Source organism: Myotis daubentonii, chromosome 10 (genome assembly GCF_963259705.1).
Source record: "Myotis daubentonii chromosome 10, mMyoDau2.1, whole genome shotgun sequence".
In the NCBI taxonomy this organism is placed as follows: domain Eukaryota; kingdom Metazoa; phylum Chordata; class Mammalia; order Chiroptera; family Vespertilionidae; genus Myotis; species Myotis daubentonii.
Window position 1 is genome coordinate 35,324,472 of NC_081849.1, and position 23,630 is coordinate 35,348,101.

The 23,630-nt window shown below is 36.6% G+C and overlaps 1 protein-coding gene across 6 annotated transcripts in view; it reads right to left on the reverse strand.

Annotated features, from left to right (window-relative positions):
• Positions 1-23,630, reverse strand: part of TPK1 (thiamin pyrophosphokinase 1) — a 291,362-nt gene that overhangs the window by 157,367 nt on the left and 110,365 nt on the right. For all 6 annotated transcript variants that reach the window (XM_059712080.1, XM_059712077.1, XM_059712076.1 and 3 more), the window contains one exon: positions 9,849-9,921. In XM_059712080.1, coding sequence (XP_059568063.1) covers positions 9,849-9,921 — 73 coding nt within the window. The remainder of the gene's footprint in view (positions 1-9,848; positions 9,922-23,630) is intronic.

Sequence of the window (23,630 nt, forward strand, 5' to 3'; positions counted from 1 at the left end):
AAAAGGTTTAAGCAGGAAAATGCCTTTGTAATTTATACTGAACTTTTATGTAGTTTGTTTTCTCCAGCTTTAAGAACTTGAAAATCCTTTAGCTCTTAGGCAGACATGACACCTGCCTGCCTCCCTGCTGCTTCCATGGGAGCCAAAGGCTTTGAAAGCCCCTGGGCTCCTCCAGCCAGCCAGAAGTGGGTAATGAATGGCTAGAGCCATTTGCTGCTTTCCCAACTCATTATATTATCATTACATTTATGACAATTTATTTTTTCTTTGCTATTAAACATACTATTATGATCAATATCTCTGTATATGTGTTTCTGGTTATTTTCTTATAATTGAATTCTAGGAATAAAATTGCTGGGAAAATCATAAGCACATTTTAAAAATCCTTGTTAGATATTTGCCAGAGTGCTTTCTAGGAAAGGTTCAAAAATGTATATTCCTAGTAATAACAGATGAGGATGAAGAGTTTCTTCTTTTAAAACAACTAACACTAAGAAAGATAATTAATGATGAATTTCTTTAAAAAAAATTTTTTATTGATTGGTATTTTTTAGGGAGAGGAAAGGAAAGGGAGCAAGAAAAAGAGAAAGAGAAACATGGAGTTGTTGTTCCACTTATTTATGAATCCATTGGTTGATTCTTGTATGTGCCCTCGGGGGATCACACCAGCAACCTTGGCATATGCTCTAACCAACTGAGCTACCCGGCCAGGGCTCATCATGAATTTCTTACTGTGAATTAATTTAATTGCCTCTTAATAGTAAACAGAGGTAAGTTTCATTCAGGGAAAGATGTCTTTCATTGGCAAGGAAAGGAAGAGAAAGTTAAGATAATTTTGGAGTGGTGTGAAGCAGGAATGAGGACTTAGAAGCTAAAGAACAATATAAAAAAATGGACACTTCCGGGAGGGGGAATAGTTGTCAATCATAAAGAAGAAAAGACAATATAGTACCTAAGATCATTTTTCAAGTGGTTCTGAACACATGAAATATAACTTACTATCCCATGACATTAGAATTTTTTTGGTAAATGATCATTCTCAAAAATGTAGCTCCCACATATTTTATTATCCTCTAGTCACTGCTGAAGGTGCCTCTATTCTTGTATATAAGCATGATATACACCATACAATATTTTGGGGAGATATATTCAAGAATCTTCTAAAAAACTGAACATATTAATTTTTAATGACTTTCCACAATCACTCGTTATACTGAGTTGACCGGAGCTCTGTAATAAGACCACCTGCCAGTTTAAAAGTGCAGCAGGCATAAAGCAAAATGAAATATGCTCTAGATAATCAAAGAAACAGATCCAAAATTAGCCCAAATTGTTCTCAAATTTGCCAAGAGGAATAGTTAAAGCCAATTGGAATCTAAATGATCTGCTCCTGATACTGGAATGAAATTCCTCCTTAACCCTGTACAAAGGGAATCACAAAGTTTCCATTTTCCACTTTCCTCTTCATTGTATAAAGCATGCTGGGGTAGACTGCTCCTTCAGTCTTATTTACCAGCCTCCTGAAAACATCTCTACTTTTCAAATTAAAAAGATGTCTTTAAATCATCCAATGACAGCCGACAAATAACCATTTCTTCAGCAGGAATGTCACATGATTAAACTCTAAGTAACAAGTTGCCTCTTGCTGTTTTCTAGATGGTACATAAAAGAAAATAATAAACACAATTTAACCTTGTAGCCATTCTCCATTCAATCCCAAACATAAAGAGACATTCTAATCTAGTGTAATCTTCACTGCCCTGGGTGTTACAAGGTAACTTTTTCTTTCAGAGTGGCACTAACTGAAAACTACAGCATTTCAAACAAGAAAGTCACCATTTCTCTTAATGGAAGTCAAAACCTTTTTTTTTTTTTTTTAACAGCAGAAACACTTAAATGATGGCTTCCATCCTAAAAGCAGAGCCAGAGTTCTGGATGAAAGAGGTGCCCAAAAGAGTTAATAAAGCAGACTTGAGACTGCTCTCCCTAAAAAGGCCTGCTGGCAAGGTTGGCCCTTGGCTGACATCTGAAAGCTTGAATGGGAAATAGCTCCCTATACTGATAAAAAAACAACACAAAAACACATACATAAAAAATGCTAACAGTGGCTCACTGTGCCTAAATTGTTTGTACAAACAAAATGGTTCATGCTAAGAACATGCTTGTTTGCCTATGGGCGTCTGGAATTTTGGCACATGCTATACAGAAGGGGGTGCAGGTGGATAAATGTGGGTGCCTCCAGTGAGACAACACCTCACTCTTGTAGTCACAAGTTGATTAATCACAACCTGTGTGGCTGCACCGAGAAAGGACTCTTGGAACTGGAGACTTTTCCTCAGACTTTGCTTGCCCCCATGGGTCTGCGTTCCTTGGCTGGTTCTGCTTTGAATCCTTGTGCAGCAATACCTAAGACTGTGAGGAGGACTCTGCTGAGTCCTGTGAGCCTTCCTGCTGAATCACCCAACTAGGGGATTATTTTAGGGACACCCAAACGAAGAGCTAACAGATTCTTCCTCGATCACATGCCTGAATAAGCTATTTGGTAATGTTCCTGAGACCTGCTCTGTCTGGGTGCTGTTTCTTCACCACCACTACACGTATGCAGAGGAAAGAACCAGCCTCCCAAGGCTCTCTACCAAGTCCTCCCAGAAAGGCAAGGACACGTGTGTGTGTGTGTGTGTGTGTGTGTGTGTGTGTGTGTGTCGGGGGAGGAGGAGGGCGGATAGAGGGGGGACGGGAGTAGGAGGGAAACACTGAAGGAAGGCTGGGTGGGTATTGCTGCTGTTACTTAGAACAAAGTCGAAACAGAAAAGGGAAAGCTAAATGCTTATACAGAGAAAAGGAGGTCCCAGAATTTCCTCAGCATGTGAACCAGATCCTTGCTTTGCTTTGAGAAAACTACCTCCATTAATCTAGGGGATTATGGCAAAGTGGTTAAAAGAGCCTATTTGGCTCCCCTTCAACCTTTCTTAGCTGGACAAGCTTGGGCCAGACTCCAACTCCATACTCCCCGTCCTCTGTCAAATGTAGCTAGACTTCTCACCTTCTAATAAAGTTTGTTGCAAGGATTCCATGAATTTATAAAGAGAAGTACACACAAAAGTATTTGGCCTATTGTAAGCACCAAAAAATGGCTGACTTATTATTTTCAAAGTTCTTTGGATAATTTTCTTTTATCAGCTTTTAAATAGAGAGAAAACCTATATGGAGTTTTGAAAAGTTTTTGAAAAAGTAAAACAAGTTTCTAAGCATCCAAATACATTTTAGCCTAGTTGGAAACCAATAAACTACATTAGGTGTTGTGGGTGAAGAACAGTATTGTGCCCTGAATGGATGGCTCAGTTGGTTGGAGTGTATGGTTGTGGGTTCCATACTGTGTCAGGAGGCAACTGATCGATGTGTCTCTCTCACATCAATCTCTCTCTCTCACACTCTCCCTCCTAAAAATCAATGGAAACATGTCCCCCAGTGAGAATTTAATTAAAAAAAGAAAGAAAAGAAAAAATGATAGAGGAAGGACAGAAGAAAAAAATAAAAGAATAAAGAATACTGTTGCATGATCAAATTAACTTAACAAATACCAAGGTAAACAGAATTAGATTTTTGGAAGACTTACTTAAAATGATATTGTGTACAGTGAATGTCCAAAAGGGGCATATAGAAGGTCAAATTTCATAACTGATCACAGAACCTTTTTCACACCAAGTATCCATGGCACCCATGCTTTGCTGCTCTGGTTCTAAAATTAGGATCAGATACTTGATTCATGTAAACATTAAAAGAGAACCTACCTACTGGGGACATCAGGATGAAAAACTATAGACTTCAGGTTGTAGGAGGTCATGTATTAACAGGGATAAGGAGGAAAACTTTGATGAATTGTTTATATCAAGCTCTACGAGAAAATTATAAAGGCAGGATTATGCCCAGCAGCTATAGTGGGAACTGTAAGGCGGGAGGACTATTTAGTAGGGGTCCCACGAGCCAGACAAATGAGGGAAGAGTCTCAGAGGCCCTGGAGAGCAGGCAGTACTAGGCGGTTGAGGAGAGGTAGGCAGGTGCCGAGGAAGTCACATGTGAGGTACCTGGGAGTTCTTAAAATGTAAAGACCACAGGTTCTCCTTTTTAAATGCCTTAAGTATGTTAAACAAATTTAAAAAAAAAAAACAGGCTTTGAAAAATACAGACAATATAAAACAAAGTCAATTTGAAAGGACTGTAATAGAGACAAGCATAAGAGTTAAAGTATATTCAAGAGATGGTTTCGCATAATGTCCCTGCCTGTTCCATCACTCCCTTGGTGAGATGCTAATAAGGTGAGCCAACCAGTTTAAGAATAAAAAGTGAAGAACCTGTCACTCTGTCATCAAGGGAAACTGCCTGTCTATAATTACCTTTATAGCTTGGCATATGTTAATTCATGTTAATACGTAAGCCTAAAAATGTACTATTCTCCAGGGGTGGGGTTTTTTTTTAATTTAAAGAAATTAAAAATATATTTAAAGAAATATATTTTTAAATGAAGCACAGCTCCTTACATGCTATATAGCTTCCTCTGTTTGGCACAGCAATCAAACTTGCTAACATTTTTACAATTTCTAACAGCCCAATTTTCCATTTTCTCTGAGTTAATTACTTGTAGTATATCTAAAAGTAGCTGGTATGTGGCTGAGCAGAACTGGGAAAGAGGCACAGCTAAAAAGTAGAAAATAGTAAGATTCATGAGATTAGGTGGATCAATGCAGGTGTTTTTAACTAGAGATTAAAAACTTATGGGAGATTCTATGAAATTTAAACAGAACTGAACCTGAAGCATTATCAAACTCAAAAGGATATTTTGAGTATGAATATAAATAAAATCCAGATTCATAAATTGTACACTATGGATATAAACTGAGTAAAAATCTTTTTAAAAGCAATGTTGCTGAAAAGTTATTGAAAAGTTTTTAAGTAAACAATTTTAGAAAGTAAAACAAAATACTGCCATCATATATTAAAAGTTATTTAGCACTTGTAGAGTGCTTCTTTCTACATGTACAACATTATTTAATCACTATTATAAGTGTATGAGAAAGCCAGGGTTCTGTAACATGATTTAATTTCACTACCTTGGTAAGACTTCCATGTGTGTAAACTGACAACTCAAAAAATAATTTGCATAGTTAGTTCAAGAAACCATAATCACTTTATTTGTAAAAACCTAAAAACTAAAATGCACATTACTAATGGCCAAGATTCCGTATTATTTGACATCTCTTGATGATTATTAAGCTTATCTATACCTCCCATCCCCACCATTTGAGAATCCGTGTTTTCAAACTGTAATTAAAATAAAAGCATTTCCTGCTTAATATCAGTAGTTCACTTATTTAAAAAATAAGACAATCTATTCAAATATCAAACAAAAAACCAATTTCCCATTATTCTGACTGGGAAACGGTATATTCAAATTCAGATCCTGAGTCTCCTAAAATGTCAGCCATTATGAGATATAAAAGGTGAGCAATTTTCTGTGACTGTAGGTAACATTTATAGCATCTTATACTTATCCAGAGGAGGACGGGTTAAAAAAGTTAGACATACTACCCTTACCTATCAAGAACAGTCTTCAAAAATTTGGATATGGCCATGCTTTTGAATCAATATTCATGTTTTCCATAAAATTTTATTTTTAAACTGGGACTCGGTTGCTATTACTGCTTGTCAACAGATTGCATTGGGCCTTTGGACAAGACTTGCAAATACCTTGCACAAGGTATTTATCATCCTTGGGAATGAGTGTCAGTATCATCATCAGTGGGATAAGTCAGTGTGATAACCAAACTCTCTACGTTCCCATTGCCATCTTGTTACTCCCTTCCACCCCCAATCTGGGGTGCAATACTGGGCCAGACCAATGACATGAAAGCTATTTACAGGACAGGGGATTGAGCCACAATAGAACATTGAAGAACCAAGGTGATCAGGTAGTAGAAAATTAGCCAGGGTATAGGTGGCCTGGGAATATGAGAATATCTTCCTTTGTGCTATAAGGGAGTACTTTGGCATTCCACAAGGCCATGTTCTAGACAGGGGTGAAAATAACCCTAGTCATAAGTCAGGAGTAGGACTCTAGATCTAAGTTCTGATTTTATCTTCTCTGTTAATCCTGCCAAATTTGGACGAACACAGTATGGTACATGACAGTGGTTCGAGAATATGGAAACATAATGTGGGCCTAAGATCTCAGTTATAAAGGCCCCAATCGGCCTTGATCACCAGCCAGGCCTAGGAACCAGGCCTCTAGTTTTAGGATAAAATGTTACACAACAATAGATAACTCTACCATTGACCCTTGAACAATGTGGATAGATCTGAATTGCAGGGGTCCACTTATATGTGGATTTTTTTTCAATAAACATATTGAGATCTGCAATAATTTGAAAAAAATAGCAAATTATGTAGCCATAAAATACAGAAAATTTAAGAAAAAGTTAGGTATGCCACGAGTGCATAAAATATATGTAGATATCAGTCTATTTTATCATTTATTACCACAACATATACAAGTCTATTATAAAATGTTAAAATTTATCAAAACTGTACATGGAGCTATTTGCAGTCAAAAGGAATGTAAACAAACATAAAGATGTAGTATTAAATCACAAATGCATAATATTAACTTTTGCACATAATGTAATACTATAATAACCTCCTAGCTACCAACTGATTCATCAATTATACTAGGCTTTCATAAGGCAATCGTATTGCTGCTTCTTTGTTATCAATGTGTGAATTATCATACCTGTCAACAAATATAAATTTCTTTTTCACATTATCTTTCCCTTTTTGATGTCTAGTGTAATACATATAATATCTACAGTGTTGTGTATCATATAAGACAATATTGATGTAGGTACTGACAGACAGATGAGATGGTTCATCTTGCAAACAGAAGATCTAGACTTATAGTATCAATAATACAGTAATGCAAATGTATTTTCTCTTCCTTATGTTTTAATTAATATTTTATTTTCTCTAGATTACTTTATTGTAAGAATACAGTCTATAATGATACAACATACAAAATATGAGTTAATGACTATGTTATTGGTAAGGTTTCAGGTCAACAGTAGGCTATTAGCAGTTAAGTTTTGGGGCAGTCAGAAGTGATAAGACAGATTTTTTGACTGTGCAGTGTCAGTGCCATGACCCCTGCACTGTTCGAGGGTCCCCTATACCACAGACTGCAAGATCTGAGGTATAAAATATTCTGTTTAAAAGCTGACAAATCAGCCCTACCTAGTGTGCCTCAATGGGTAGAGCATCGGACTGTGGATCAAAGGGTCCCTGGTTCGATTCCTGTCAAGGGCATGTATCTCAGTTGCAGGTTCCTTCCTGGCTCTGGTTCTGGAACATGCATGAGGCAACCAATGGATGTATTTCTGACACATTGATATTTCTCTCTGTCTTTCCCTCTCTCTTCTACTCTCTCTAAAAATCAATGGAAAAATATCCTCAGATGAGAATTTAAAAAATAAATCAAATACTTTATATTTTAGTATTCTCAGAAATTAAGCAGGCAAACACATTTAACATTTTGTATAGTCATATAAACCTAAGTGTTTTTTTTTTCTGTAAGTCAAGGACATATCTACTGAGGGAAAATGTTGTATGAATAAATGTTGACTACAAAATCAACTTTATAATTTTATGGTTTTAACAAACCTTTAGCATTTTCAAATTCTTTTTTATTTTACTTTATCAGAGCCCCAGTTTCAGCTTCATTGAAACCCAGACCAGATGGGAGAAAGAAAAGTGCCTTTGAAAGTGAAGATAACCTCCCTTAATTTGTAACACAGCAGCTTAAAGATGGTTTAAATCGGAGATAATGGCTTATACGAATTGTGTGTAATGCTGCATTAACTTGTTGTCATTATCATTATTAAAACCGTAGCTAAACATTCGCCCTGACCTATATGGGGCACATCAGCTCTATCAAAGACATCATCAGTGCCTTCCCAGGAGAGATCCAAAAAGTTCAAAGCAGTTGTTCTCATCAATACATGAAAACTTGATTGTACTACATCATCTCGTAACTATGCAATGTAGTAATTAGAAGATGCAGCTAACCTTACTTTCCAAATTAAACCTCACAGATAAAAATTAACATTGAGGTTAAAAAAATAAAGCAAAAAATATAAGAGAAATTTATCAAAAGGTATTAGCTCAAAATTTTATTTTATCCCTGACCCCATTTTACTGTATTGGGAAATGGAAAAGCTGGTTCCCCCTTATTTTTTGTTATTTCCAAATCCAGGATGGAATGATGAAATCAGCACTTCCAGTGTTGGCAGCCAGCAGCATTTAAGAGAGGAGGAGAAAAGTCACATCTGGCTAGATCTTCCACTTGTTTCTGAGTGCTTGTTTCTGCCTCTCCCGCTGTTTCTTCCCCTCCCAAAAATACGATGAATGACTATGAATTTATAAAACTCTGCATTGTAAGCAAGGCTGAGAGGGCTTTCCATCTCAGTGAGGTTGAGGTATGGAGTTAATGAGAAGTGAGACTGTGGGGAATGAATAGCAACATGCCAATGTTAAAGTAATTGAGCATGAATATCAAACACTGACTTGGGAACAGTCTTCCTTTGCTGATGGGAAAGTCTGATCAGCTGGTGGGCAGATAGGATGTGCACTGAGCTACGTTCACTGCCAGTCCTGGGATTTCTATCAGAACAGCCTATTCTACTTTATAAACCTGGTACCTTTGCTTCCTCACCCTGAATCATATTTTCTTTCTTTTTCTTCTCTTTCCTTCTACCCTCCCTCCCACCTTCTTCCCATCATTCCTTCCTTTCTCCTTCCCTTCCTTCGGTCAAAAGGCCTCCTTTTTCTTCTTTTTATTTTATCTCACCCATCCCCAAGCCTTATAAAGAATTTAAAGTTTTAATATTTCAGTAACTGCTGTTTCTTTTAAAAATATGTGTAATTTTCTAATTAGTTCAGAATAACATAGATGACGGTATTGTGGCTAGAATTGCTAACACTATAATTTTTATTTTTCAAACTCTGCATTGTCCTCTAAAGCCAGTGAAAGCTTGAATAATTGATCGCTATAATACTCCTATGTGCCTTCCATCATTCTCAATTAGATCATTTGCATGTTCTTCTTTGCCAGCAAGGATCACTAGAAGACTTTCACAATAGCAGTAACAATATGAAAACTTTAAGCAGTATGTTATTGTTAATTTCAAGTTGTAATGAATAATTTTCTTTAGAATAGGCTAAAAATAGTTTCAAAAAACTAAAATATTTTCAATAAACTAAATATAATAAACAGGTTTACTCAGAACAGGGTAATAATATTTTTAAAAAACTAAATATTGAAGGAAAAAACTGTGGCTCTATAATTATGCATTTTTATAAAAACTCATTTACAAAGATATTTTATTAGTTTACAAGGTAAAAAAATGAATACAAATGTAAATCAATTGGGAATTGGTTAAGTAAAATATAGTTTGTTCATTAAATGAACTAAGAAGTGATTTATGAAAAATAGATAGCAACTAATGAGGATGTAGGCAATAACAGTATAGTATTAAATTAGCCCATAAACTACAAATGTTTTTTAAAAATATGTGCTTAAAATACTAAGCATTAATGCTTATCAGGTGGTGACTGAATTTCTAAACTTGTATTTCTATTTGCTATTCTCTAAATTTCCATTTGAATGTATATCATAACTTATATAAATTTAAAAAAATAAACCAATTAGTTTCTTAATCCCTACACATACACAAAGGAAACCAGGAAAAACATAGGAAAAGCTATAATATGAGAAAAATTTTAAATACAGAATTATGTCTTACCTTAACAGTGTAGTATTCTCTAACTTCAGGCCTAATAGAATCAAAGTCTCCACTGATGAATTCAGGCAAAAAGCTGAAAGAAAGAGTTCTGAGTCAACTAATTAAGACTACTTACTTGTTAATCTTTAAAACTATGATTATAAGGACCAAAAGGAAAAAGGGGTCTATTTTTACAGTGAATGGGATGTCAAAGATGTCAAATTTCACTCTTGGTTACAATATAGTATGACTGGGGTACTCCACATAACCAAGTAATTAATCAACTTAAACACACTATCAGTCAGTATTTATCATGCTTCAATAAATAAAGATTAAAGAAGATTATTACTTTAAAAAACTTCCAGGTCAACAACCCTAAAACAAAGACTCAATCTTTGCATATTACCTTCTACATATATTCAAACCTTTATAGTCTTGTAACCTCACAGAGGCTCAGAACTCTCAACAGATTTGGACAGAGTACATGAGGAGGAGGAGAGGAGGAGGCATTCTTTGCAGAGCAGGAGTCAGTTCAAAGACATTTTCCATATAACCTATTGATGTATTTCTAGAAACAGGAATCTTCTAGATAGGTGTGAAACACTACAAAGGTCACTGTTACTAAATACAGGGTGAGGATTCCCAAAAGTGGATGTTCTAATTCTATCACAATTATCTCATTTCTCTTTTCTACCATTTAAATTTTTTCAGAAATCATTTCAGAGATCTTACCTTATTCTGTCTACATAAGCCATGCTTTATTTTTTATATATATATATAACATGTGGTAGAATTTCTTTGCACGTAGAACACCTAACTGTGGAAAAATAAAACTTCTCTGGATTTCTTAATGCTCTGCAAAAAGCCTTAGGCTCAAGAGCCTCAAGAAGGTATATGATGTAAAGAAGGGAATGTTTGCTTCCAAGTCCTCCAGAAATATTCTATTCTATACCTATCGTAAGAATTAGATCTGTAACCATTTATCTAGTTAATTGTTCTGATTCAAAACAAAAATAAAACTTCAACATGTATTCTCAAGAGGGCCAAACTGTTACCTAATGGAGACAGGTACTTTATCTCCCTGTGTATTACATGTCAAAACAGATAAAACCCCAAAACTTGGAGACATCTCCAGGTCATAAAAGCCAAGATATAGGAGACTATCCGGCTCCTAGAGAAATTTTTTACTGATGATGAATATGAAAAACTCAATACTAATGTTGTCCTTTTGCATAATTTTTAACTTCTTAACTCAATTGGAAATATTACTTCTTAGGTCTGACCCAGAGATTTTTTAACCTGTGCCATCAGAATGTTTAGAACATGCAATACCTGACTACTAGTCAGAGGGCGCTGACACCTTTTTCCTTAGACTGTCAAGTAAAAAAATAACAGCCAACACAATAGCTGACCCTTCAGTATGAATGAGTAAAAATTTTACCTATTTTTTTTTCAGATCAGCAAAAATATAACATTTTTTGATGTACCAGTAATTAGTTTATGAGATTGAAAAGGTTGAAAATTGCTGGTCTAACCCGTGGTCGGCAAACTGCGGCTCGCGAGCCACATGCAGCTCTTTGGCCCCTTGAGTGTGGCTCTTCCTAAGCCTTAGGAGTAGCCTAATTAAGTTAATAACAATGTACCTACCTATATAGTTTAAGCTTAAAAAATTTGGCTCTCAAAAGAAATTTCAATCGTACTGTTGATATTTGGCTCTGTTGACTGAGTTTGCCGACCACTGGACCTAATCTAACTACCTGTGTTGGACCAACTCTTCCTTGAACTGTGTCTTCCTAGGACTAAATGGTAAGAGGACGTTCTGCTTCACAGATCTGTGCTGCATAAGCTGCTTCGTTTGTTTGTTTGATTTTTGTTAACCAATAATGATTGCTTTTTTCAATTTTTAGTAATTAATAAAATTTTTATATTAGCTGATTCCAGAACTATTTGCTGAATGTCAACCATGCACAAATGACAACAGTTCATTTCAGAATAAGACAGAATTGGGAAGTAAAGTACCTAGGTTTTTAAATCACTTTGCCTGATTTCAACAATTTCTCATCAACTTTTCTTCTCAAAACATCTGCATGGCCAGTACCCAATTTCCTTCTTCCTGTGAGGCAGACATTTAAACTTAGGAGTCTGGTTCTATGCAGCTGAATTATACTACTTCCTAATAAGACTGATTATATGGCTCTACAAACTTTAGTACCTCAGATATCTAGAATCCATTTGGCAGTTTACAAATATGATATTGATTTTGATAATAAAAATGAAAAATAAAAACTGACATATACAGGCAGCTAAATGTCCTTATGATATATCATTTAAAAGAGAATGGGATCCCTTTTTAATGTATACTATGAATAACAAAAGAAGGCAATCATGAAAATCCACTTATCTTTTCATATAAAACATTAACAGGAAAATTAGATAAAAGATAACTAACTTTGGCTAACTTTTAATATAATTTTATCTAATATAACAAATGAACCAGAATGCTGAATTCTAAGAAGACGCATGCCCAAAATACTCCTAGTATATAAGACTAAAATTATTAATACCTTTTCATCATATAATATACTAGTTTTTGATACTTTCTAAAATGTACTTTCAGACACCACACTTGATAGCCCATCTCACATTTCCTGGAGGGCACCTGGTGCCATGGTACCTGGCGTTCTGAAGAAGTATTGGGGATGACACTTCACAGATGCAGAGGAACTACATTATGACAAAAAAGGCAGTTCACATGGGAAGATTATTTTTCAGAACTCTTTGAGAACTGACTTCACATAGCAACTGACTAAGGGTATATGGACTGTGTAATTACTGATTGCATTTCTGTCTCCTGTTGACACAGATCAGATCAGTATGCCTCCTTCTGGCATCCTCAATCTATGTGCACTGACTTGTTTTCCAAACACTCCAAAGTGGCATGGGCTCCTTTATATTTACATTTAACTTTTACAGCACTTGCCACACACACTTGACAAAATAAGAGTCCAAAAAGGGCTGCCATTAGTTAATGAGATTTAAGCTCCATTACCTGTAATAATCAAGAAGAGGTTGATAGTTATAAAATATGCCTAAACATAATGTGTTAGACTACAACTACTCTTTCATAAGTCATTTCCTAAGACTCCGTGGAAGGATAGATACCCCTCCACAGAACCTTCCTTGCTCCCACAGAGAAAAGCAATCCTGTATAACTTATAAAGCCCTAAATCCATAACTTTCCATCACATTCTAAGCAACCTCTATAAATATCTTTTAGCTTCTACTACTGTAAGTTCTTTGTAGCAGGATCTCTGACTTATCTTGGTGTTCCTCAGAGCACCAAGTACACACATATTGATAATAATGGAATAGATGAACGGGGTAGAGGAGGAGAAGGGTGGGAAGTAATGAGGGGATGAAGGAAAGAGAAGAGGAAGTGGCAGGAAAAAGGGTCAAGGGAGAATGGGAAAGAAGATAGGAAGAAGGGGAGGGAAAGAGAGAAGAGGAGATGGAAATGGTCAAAAGGGAAGAGAAAGGCAAGGAGGGGGAAGAAAGAGGAGATGGAGAGTGAAAAAGAAGAATGAGCAAAGAAACATTTATTTAAAAATTTCTATTATGCCTGTCTCCCTACTTCCTGGCTTGTCCAAATTATTTCACCTTTCTGAGCCTCATTTCTTCATATGTAAAATAAGGACAATTTGGAGTGGTATGAGGATTAATATATGTAAAGCACTTAGAGAATGCCTGGCATACATCAAGCATGATTTAAGCTATTTGGGTAAAATAACAGTTATTACTAGACAAACTAAGTAATTTGCCATAGTGTACAACGAGGATAATAAGAGCTAGAACCAAACTCCAAGCACAGGCAGCCCAATCTTTGTTCTTTAATGGCCAAATCTACAGCCTCTCACCAACACGCATGCAGGAAATGGATAAGAGTTTCTCGTGGAGAAAGCTCTGGCCATAAACATATTATCGCCTCTGCTAATTTTAATGATCATTGATAATTTGGTCAAACTCTAGTTTTGGAAAGATATCACTGAGGCTGAAAAACAATGTTTGTGCTGGTTGCTGTAGGAAGGATAGGATTTTTATTAAAAGAGTTTTGATTAAAGAACTATGTTAGTAGTTCTAGAAATGATAGCCATAGAAATTAGACAAGAAGAAGAAATAAAAGGCATCCAAATTGGAAAAGAAGACGTAAAACTGTCATTATTCGCAGATGACATGATACTGTACATAGAAAACCCTAAAGACTCCATCAAAAAATTATTAGACTTGCCCTAACTGGTTTGGCTCAGTGGATAGAGAGTCGGCCTGCAGACTGAAAGGTCCTGGGTTCGATTCTGGTCAAGGGCATGTACCTTGGTTGTGGGCACATCCCCGGTGGGGGGGGAGGGGGCAGTGCAGGAGGCAGCTGATGGATGTTTCTCTCTCATCGATGTTTCTAGCTCTCTATCTCTCTCCCTTCCTCTCTGTAAAAAATCAATAAAATATATTTAAAAAAAAACACGTAAGATATCTAGGAATAAACTTAACTAAGGAGGTAAAAGACCTGTACTCGGAAAACCATAGGACACTGAAAAAAGAGGTAGAGGAAAACATAATCATATGGAAGAACATACTGTGTTCATGAATTGGTAGAATCAACATCATTAAAATGTCCATACTGCCCAAAGCAATCTATAGATTCAATATAGCACTCCCCATTAAAATACCAAGGCATATTTCACAGACCTAGAATAAACTCTCCAAAAATTCATTTGGATAAAAAACAACCCCGAATAGCTGCAGCAATCCTGAGAAAGAACAACAATGTATGAGGGATCTCAACACCAGATATCAAGCTGTATTACAAAACCACTATTCTCAAAACTGCCTGGTACTGGCACAAGAACAGACATATAGACCAATGGAATATAATAGAGAACCCAGAAATCTACCCAAACCATTATGCTCAATTAGTATTTGACAAAGGAGGCAAGTACATACAATGGAGTCAAAACAGTCTCTTCAATAAATGGTGTTGGGGAAATAGGACAGATACATGCAAAAAAATGAAACTAGACCACCAACTTACACCATACACAAAAATAAACTCTAAATGGATAAAGGACTTAAATGTAAGACAGGAAACCATAAAAATATTAGAGGAATCCACAGGCAACAAAAATCTCAGACATAAACCAAAGCAATATCTTCACTGATACAGCTCCTAGGGCAATGGAAACTAAAGAGAAAATAAACAAATGGGACTATATCGAAATAAAAAGCTTCTGTACAGCAAAAGAAACCATAATCAAAACAACAAGAAAGCCCACTGCATGGGAGAACATATTTGCCAATGTTATCTCTGATAAGGGTTTTACTCCAACATTTACAGGGAACTCATACAACTTAACAAAAGGAAGATAAACAACCCAATCAAAAAATGGGCAACGAACCTAAACTTTTCAAAAGAGGACATAAGGAAGGCCAAGAGATGTATGAAAGCATGCTCAAAGTCACTAATCATCCGAGAGATGTAAATCAAAACAACAAAGTGGTACCATCTCACACCTGTCAGAATGGCTATCAACAAATGACAAGTGCTGGCAAGGATGCAGAGAAAAAGAAACCCTCGTGCACTGCTGGTGGGAATGCAGACTGGTGCAGTCACTGTGGAGAACAGTATGGAGTTTCCTCAAAAAACTAAAAATGAAACTCCCCTTTGACCCAGTGATCCCATTTCTAGTAATATATCCCAAGAAACTAGAAACACCAATCAGAAAGGATATATGCACCTCTATATTCATAGTAGCACAATTTACCATAGCTAAGACTTGGAAACTGTGGGAAGCCACTGCTTGCCAATACTGTCAGTGCACCAAGGAACAGCCGATAATCTTGGGCTTTGGCAGGGCTGATGCTAAGCACCTCGTCTGTTGAGATAGTGGTGGCTTAAGGCAATTCCTTACCTGATAATCCTTTCACTATTTACCAAACTTTACCTTTGACATGCCTGTATGCATTGCTAAAGGCAAATGTGTATTCAAGTAAATAAAGAGCGGACTAGTCCAGAAGTTAGTGTGTCTCTTCAAGAAAGAGGCTCCCAGTCGCCCCCAATGCCTTCTAAATTCATATTTCTTGTATAGTATTTAAATTTATGCATCCGCCTCCTCTCCTTCAGATCCTGAAACCCACTGAGAAGGTCATGGCAGGAAACAACTTAAGGGCCCATCAGCAGATGAGTGGATTAAAAAACTGTGGTACATCTACACAATGGAATGCTACACTGCAGTAAAAGAGAAGGAATTCTTACCATTTGCAACAGCATGGATGGAACTGGAGAGCATTATGCTACGTGAAATAAGCCAGTCAGAGAAAGATAAATATCACATGATCACACTCATTTGTGGAATATAATGAACAACATAAACTGATGAACAAAAACAGATCCAGAGACAGAGAAGCATCGATCAGACCGTCAAACCTTAGAGGGAAGGTAGGGGAGGGTGGGGGTAAGGGGGAGAGGTCAACCAAAGGACTTGTATGCAGGCATATAGGCCTAACCAATGGACACAGACAACAGGGGGGTGAGGGCATGAGTGGGGGGGGGGTGGGGGGGACAATGGGGGATAAGGACACATATGTAATACCTTAATCAATAAATAAAAATAAAAAATAAATTAAAAAAAGATGTATGTTAGGAGGATATAGAAAACATTGTTAAGAGTATGACTAGAGATAACAAGAAAAAAATGGCACTCAGTCTAAAGAACGTAGAAATTAATCACTCAAAGATTTGGGCTAGCATTCTCTATAAAATTGCCTAACTTAATCAAGAGGGAAAACTAGCAAAAAAAAAAAAGAACCAGAAAGAGCCAGGCTTGAGGTAGTTAGTGAATCAGAGAAAAGGAAGGAAAGGGTTCATAAAAGTAGATACTGCATGAAAAGTTATAAATAAATGAGATCATAATAGGAGGATGAGAGATACAAATAATGTCCATCTTCAGGAAATGAAAAGAAGTAGGAAGACATGAGAGGTAAAGAAACGGTCTTAAATGAAGGGAGAGCACAGTACACCACAAAGGCCACTTCCTTACTTCTGAGATGACAGCTGCCCTTTGCTGTAATTAATTGTTTTCCAAAAGTGGCTGGAGGGAGAGAAAAGGAGTGAGAGAGATTGTATAACTGGACAGTTAGCTATGGGGTTATTTTCTTAGAAGGAGGCAGTGATGGTGCAGGTGGGGGTGGTGTCAGAAAAGGCTGTGGATATCGAGGAGAACTGCGCTAAGCCTAACAATACAGATTGAAATGTTTCATCTTTTTTTAAAGTTATTTTTTAAAATTTACCTTTGTTGTTGAAAATATTACAGTTGTCTCTTTTTTCCCCATGGACCCCCTCAACCCTGCACCCGCCCCTTCGTCTTTTCCTATTTACAAACAGGAAAAAGACACAAAGCATAAACACAGATTCCCATTCTTCACCTTAACAAATATAAAAAAGACTAGCTCACTGTTAGTGATTTGCTCCATGTAATTTATTTGCTTCATGCTTCTCTCTGTGATTCAGTGGAGATATGACACACAGAATTCAGTAAGACAGATAAATGCCAGCAGGGTCACTAACAGGCTGTTGCTCCTCCCACGTTGTCCAAAGTCAAGTGTATCAAGTTGCATAGCTAGTAAGTCTGCTAGTAGTGTTTTAACCCTTCTTTTCCCCCCTCACAACTTCTCTCATGGTAGGAACTAAACCTTACCTAAGAAAACGACAATAAAGTAATTTCTTAATGCATATGCTGTTCTGCCAAAGCCAGTGTCATATTTTCTATCCTTGCTAGTTTCTGTTTTTATCTTGCTGCTTTTATGCATTATATTTGAATGTGTGAAACATTATCTTAACAGACAGGGACTGGAGGCTGGAAAGATCTCTACAGTACTTAATAGTTTCTGTTTCATAGGAAAAGAATTCAATCAGATGATAATGGCTTAGGTACAGATCACCTTGAAATCATAAAATCATAAGATGATGAACACCATTAATAAAAGTAAAAGGCAAAATAGAGAAAACGTTTCAATGAACTACAAAGGGCAACTATCTTTGTCCGAGTAGAGATGACATCAATAGTTTATTCAAATAGTAATAAAATAAAGGAACAATCAAATAGATAAAATATATCACACGAAAGAGAAGAAATTTAAACATCTATACTAATAACAGAGGAATATGCAAATTGGCTGGAATGCCGTCATGTAATGGCCAATCAGGACGGGGACGGGGCCACGGCAGAGAGCTCTCAACACGCCTGTGCCAGAGCCCTGAAGGGGCACGAAGAGGAAGGGAAAGCAGATAGGCAGTTAGGGGGATCAGGCCAGGAGGGGAGTGCAGATAGGCAGTTAGGGCGATCAGGCCAGGAAGGGAGAGCAGATAGGCAGTTAGGGGAATCAGGCCAGGAGGGGAAAACAGATAGGCAGACAGGGGGTTCAGGCCCGGAGGGGAGAGCAGATAGGCAGTTAGGGGGTTCAGGCCAGGAGGGGAGAGCAGATAGGCAGTTAGGGGGTTCAGGCCAGCAGCAGAGAGCAGATAAGCATTGGGGGATCAGGCCAGGAGGGGAAAGCAGATAGGCAGATAGGGGGTTCAGGCCAGGAAGGGAGAGCAAATAGGCAGTTAGGGGGATCAGGCCAGGAGGGGAGAGCAGTTAGGGGGATCAGGCCAGCAGGGGAGAGCAGTTAAGCAGTTAGGGGGATCAGGCAGGCAGGGGAGAGCGGTTAGGGCCATCAGGCAGGCAGGCAGGCATGTGAGCAGTTAGGAGCCAGAGGTTCCAGATTGAGAGGATCCTGGATTGGAGAGGGTGCAGGTTGGGCTGAGTGACCCGCCCCCCATGCACAAATTTCATGCACTGGGCCTCTAGTCCAGCAGTTCTCCACCTGTGGGTCGCGAACAATGAAAATACATCCTGCATATCAGATATTTACATTACGATTCATAACAGTAGCAAAATTACAGTTATGAAGTAGCAACAAAAATAATTTATGGTTGGGGGTCACCACAACATGAGGAACTGTATTAAAGGGTCACGGCATTAGGAAGGTTGAGAACCACTGCCTAATCTTTATTTATTTCTCTAATAATCATATATATGTATATAACTTTTACATTTTCAATCTCCAAAGACCACATATTGCCATATTATTAAATCTAATGGTCATTGCTTCCCTGTTATTTTATTATCAGAAGCATTTAACACAATTGACCATTCTCTATTTCTTGATTCTCCTTCACTTGATCTAAGGAATATGATTTCTTTGTTTCTGCTTTGATTCACTGTTTACTCTGTCCCAGAGTTAAGCATTTAACATATAATATATGCACATCCATGCATAGATACATACATATACATATACATACAGTATAAATACACAAACAATTGTTTTTATTTAGGGTGGTAAATGTTTCTGTTGTATTTTAAATAACCTTTCTAAGATATTTCAGCATGTTCTTAAACTCTCTGGCTACAGGAGGCAACACTGAACCCTTCAAGGAATACAGTCTCCAACAATGCTCAGATCTCTAATTAGTGCTGCATGTGACAGTTCAGAGCTCTCCTTGGTATTATTGCCATTTGGATATTTTCTCACAAAATTTATTAACTAGCCCTTGCTTAAGCTGAATTCTAGCTGTCCCTTTTCTGTGCCCTAACAGTAGAAAGGTCATAGCTGGCTCAGGTGCAATTTCATCATCCAGTCATATTTCATGTCCCATAATGATGTGTCAACAAATCATAGATACCATCTTGTTGTTGGAGTTCTTCTGCTTACTTCTGGTCCAAAAATACAAAACCAACATTTTAACTATAAGAAAACCATGCAGGAAGTATCTAGGTGTGTGTGCCAAGTATGCGTGTATGTGCATTCATTTAAACATATATGAAAAATCAGATAGTTGAAAAACAATTATATACGCACATATATGTATGTACATATATATACACAAATACACATACACATACACACACACACACACACACACACACACACACACACACACACACACTAGTGGCCCGGTGCATGAAATCCGTGTGCATTGAAAGGGAATAAATTAAAGGAAATATTTTAATATTGCTATTTGCCCTTTCTCTATAAAAAAATAAAAGAAAGATAAAAGAAAATTAGTAAAATGTGTATGAAAATAATATATAAATTTATTAATAAACAGTAACAAAAGGATATAATAACAATAAAGGCATGATAGAAAAACAACAAAAACATGATATAAAAACAACAGTGATGCAAATAATGACTGATAAAGTGATTAAACTTATTCTAATATCTCCCTGTACACCACATTAAGAATGAAAACACGCCGAAACCGGTTTGGCTCAGTGGATAGAGCGTCGGCCTGCGGACTGAAAGGTCCCAGGTTCGATTCTGGTCAAGGGCATGTACCTGGGTTGCGGGCATATCCCCAGTAGGAGATGTGCAGGAGGCAGCTGATCGATGTTTCTCTCTCATCGATGTTTCTAACTCTCTATCTCTCTCCCTTTCTCTCTGTAAAAAATCAATAAAATATATATTTTTTTTAAAAAAAGAATGAAAACACTTTCAGAGCGCTTGACTAATTTCCCTTGTGGTGAAGTATTTAGAACTTTAACTTTAATGTCACATGCTCTTCAAACTCGAGAGAAAGCAACATATAACTGACCATGTGCGAAAATGGATTCGGGTAGGAATATGTCTACTCTGTCTAGAGTTTGTCCTTGTGATTTATTAATAGTCATTGCAAATGCTGGCATCATGGGAAACTGTCGTTAAATCAATTTAAATGGGAGCCCAGTGTCAGATGGGGACAAATTAATTCTTGGAATCAGAACAACCTCTCCCTCTACAGATCCTGTTAATACTTCAGCTTCGATAATGTTAGGTTGTAATCTTTTGATAATAAATCTGGTACCATTATAAAGACCCCATTTACTATTAAGATTTCTCAATAGCATGATGATTGCACCCACTTTCAATTTTAATTTATGACATGGCATTCCCGAAGGAGTAATACTATTAAGAAATTTGATGGCAAAATTTTTTCCTTTTCAGCATCATCTGTTGAATCAATGGAATCATCACTCAAATATGTGTGAAAATCTCCATTGAGTATATCCAAAATTTCTTCATTTAACTTTTGAACATGCTCATTTTTTGGACAAAGAATTGCATGTTTAGATATGTTTTTAATATTATCTATAGATATAGTATTTCCAAAGGTAGCTTCAATAATAGATCCATTACAAATTATTTCACAGGGAATTTCAATAATATCCATTCCTAAATGAAAACTGCTATCAAGTTTGCCATCTCCAAGTTTTACTAACCACTCACTATAAGCAGAATCCTCTCTTATTTGTTGTAAGAGACAACTTTCTGAAACATCCCCAAACATTACAGTACTTTAAATTCGTTTGTACTATGGCCGATCACATAGCATGTGGTACAATACTGAGAAATTGTCGAAAATCCCCTCCAAGAAGGAGAACTTTCCCACCAAATTCAAATTCATAATTTCTCTTAGTAATCTGTCTATGGCATTTATAGCATGACTGGATGCCATGGTGCATTCATCAATAATGAGAAGTTGGACCTTTTTAATAATTTTAGCAACTGCACTATTTATATTGAGTCTAGAAATTAAAGTTTCATTTAATGGAATGGGTAATTTATATTGGGAATGAAAGGTCCTTCCACCGAGAAGTAAATTTGCAGCAATTCCTGTAGAAGCTGTGGTAAAACAGTACCTCCACGACCTGTAATATAATGTATTAAAACTTTATAAAGATACGCCTCCATGCTCTGAGGGGCGGTTCCTGCCTCAAACCTCGCCCACCTGAGAAACAGTTCGGGGAGGGCGCAGCCCTTGGCAAGGCGACCCAGGACTCAGTGCGTCCATGCTCCAAGGGCCGGTTCCTGCCTCAAACCTCGCCCTTACTAAAAACAGCTCAGGGAGGGTGCAGCCATTTCCAAGATGACCCCTACAGGACTGACTTACTTCCAGTTGGTCAAGCTTCGGATGTGAAGCGTTACACCCAGGGTTTTTATATAAATAGATACACACACACAGTATTATGTGATTGCTCTCAATATTTTTCAACATAGCAATCAAATAATATACTGAAGACAAAAATGTGACAAAAAACATAGCCTTTAAAGCATATTAATGAGTGCTACAACAATTCAACTTTTTAAAAATAAGTAAAATTAAAGGAGCCACGTGTTATTCAAAATTTTGGACAGATGACCCAAGTATCACTTAAAAATCTTCTAAAGGAAATTTACTCCTGAAGATCCCATCTGCAGTGCAGGGAAGGAAAGGGGTTTTGTCAGAGACATACATTATGAACTAGGCTGGCCGTAAAGAACAATGCCTCTGTTTAAGTTCAGTTGTAAACTGACTTCCTGCAGCTGCTTAAAATGATCTCACATTGAAAATTTATTTGACTTCATGCGTGATCTGACCAACATAGAATTTTGCATATATATTTTCCCCCTCCAATAGCCTGAAATGATTCAGAGCTATGCATGGATAACTTTGAGATCTCTGATTTATAGCATTTGATAACCAACAGACTAAAATATGTCACTTAACTAATCCAATCAATAATCCAAGATAAATAGATCCTCATGGTTTGTTGTGTAGGGTTATTTAATACCATGAATCCTAGTATAAATTTTCTTTTAAATGGGCTAATCATTTTTATCTTCCATCATTTTGATTTAAAGACCCAATAAAGTTAACCTGCTTACAGACTTTAGTAATTTGATTGCATAAATACTTTTTAATACAAACTGGCTGAAGCAAGTGGCTAAATATTGCTTAAGGGTAGGCTTATAAAAGTCAAGCTAAGCAAACACTTTTGGTTTTCCTTAAGCAAAGTGTGTACTTGTTTCCTTCCTATACAGGGTGGGAAAACGTAGGTTTACAGTTATAGATATGATTATTACATTAACTTTATTAACTCAAAAGAATGTCACAACAACACAGTAAACCTACGTTTTCCCAGCCCTATATATGGTAAAGCATACTGAAAGTCCATTTTTGACTACACAACTAAATGCTTGATCATTAGTTAAAATAAATCTAATCACTGAGGAAATTATAGTCATGGGTAGGTATCAGTCGTCACATATATTGGAGGTCATCAAGATCACAGTGTATGCTCAGATATGTAACACCAACTTATTTCATAAGTTTTATATTTATTTTCTTATTCCATAAAACTGAACATTAAGCAAGATTTTGCAGAATTTTCATAAAGAAACAGCAAATACAGGCCTTATATATGAGTCTCAACTACTATTTATATAAACTCTAGGACTCAAGTGACAACTTTGAATTTTCTTTTTTGTTCTAACTAAAAGAACTAACATTTCTCTCCAAGAAGCACTTGAAAAAATTAATATATTCCAATTAAAAGGGCAATTCTTTAGACTCATCCATCAACTGCATTGAATAAACAAACAAAACTATTGTATACCATATAATGAATACCACTCAGCACTGAAAAAGAACAAACTCCTAGTACAATAACATGAATGAGTCTCAAGAGCATCCAATAAGTAAAAAAAGTCAGACATGGAAGACAACAAACTGTATGACTCCATTTAGATGACACTAGATTCAGTGGTTCTCAACCTTCTGGCCCTTTAAATACAGTTCCTCATGTTGTGATCCAACCATAAAATTATTTTCGTTGCTACTTCATAACTGTAATGTTGCTACTGTTATGAATCGTAATGTAAATATCTGATATGCAGGATGATCTTAGGCGA